The sequence below is a fragment of the Phalaenopsis equestris genome, unplaced genomic scaffold, assembly GCF_001263595.1.
Source record: "Phalaenopsis equestris unplaced genomic scaffold, ASM126359v1 Scaffold192106, whole genome shotgun sequence".
Classification (NCBI taxonomy): Eukaryota; Viridiplantae; Streptophyta; class Magnoliopsida; order Asparagales; family Orchidaceae; genus Phalaenopsis; species Phalaenopsis equestris.
In genome coordinates this window covers 1-939 of record NW_018212055.1, presented here as the reverse complement: position 1 = coordinate 939, position 939 = coordinate 1, and the positions used below count along the sequence as shown (strand labels likewise).

Here is a 939-nt window from a genome sequence, read left to right as displayed (position 1 = left end):
AATTCCAACAGGTTCCTCCGCCACACCGACAAGTTTCGTTTTTTAGACAAAGCTGCCATTTTTGAGAAGCATCAACAAAGCAAAAGGCGTATCGCGACGATAACGCAGGTAGAAGAGCTGAAGCTGGTGCTTTCCGTGGTTCCTATATGGCTCACCTCCCTCCCCTTCGGCATATGCGTGGCGCAAACATCGACCTTTTTCATAAAGCAGGGCAGCACAATGAACCGAAAGCTCGCCGCCGGTTTTGAAATTCCACCCGCCTCTGTATACGCCCTCGGCGCAGTTGCAATGATCATTTCAGTTGCTTTCTACGAGAAGCTGCTCGTCCCATTCCTGCAAAGAGCCACCGGTAACGAACGGGGTATTAGCCTTTTGAAGCGGATCGGGACAGGGATGGCGTTCTCGATCGTGGGAATGGTGACGGCGGCCATAGTAGAGAGGAAGCGATTGCGGGTGGCGGAAGCAGAGCAAGCTATGACCTTGTCAATGAGCGTCTTCTGGCTAGTGCCGCAGTTCATGGTATTAGGATTGGGTGATGGGTTCACCATTGTTGGGCTTCAGGAATATTTCTACGATCAAATGCCGGATAGTATGAAGAGTATTGGGATTGCGCTTTATCTTAGTGTGATTGGGGCTGGGAGCTTTTTGAGTAGTTTTGTAATAACTTTGGTTGATCATGTGACGGGGAAGACGGGGAAGGGGAGTTGGTTTGCCAAGGAGTTGAACGATAGTAGGTTGGATTTATTCTACTGGTTGCTGGCTGCGATTAATGGGGTCAACTTGGGTGTGTATCTGTTTGTGGCGAGAAGATATTCATATAAGAGTGTGCAGAGGAGGGTCGGGGTGCCTGCTGGTTCAGTGGAAATAGATTGCGGAGGAGCAATGGAGGAGCCTTGATTCTTCCATTAATGTTCCATATCTATATATATATATATATAT

General features: G+C 48.5%; 1 protein-coding gene across 1 annotated transcript; it reads left to right on the top strand.

Moving 5' to 3' along the window:
* Window positions 1–12: 12 nt before the first annotated feature.
* LOC110034681 (protein NRT1/ PTR FAMILY 5.7-like) lies at window positions 13–897 on the top strand (the record flags this gene model as incomplete). The annotated part of the gene is made up of 1 exon (XM_020738927.1): window positions 13–897. A coding segment is annotated over one exon (885 nt), but the record flags the coding sequence as incomplete, so codon positions are not given.
* Between the last annotated feature and the right edge of the window lie 42 nt (window positions 898–939).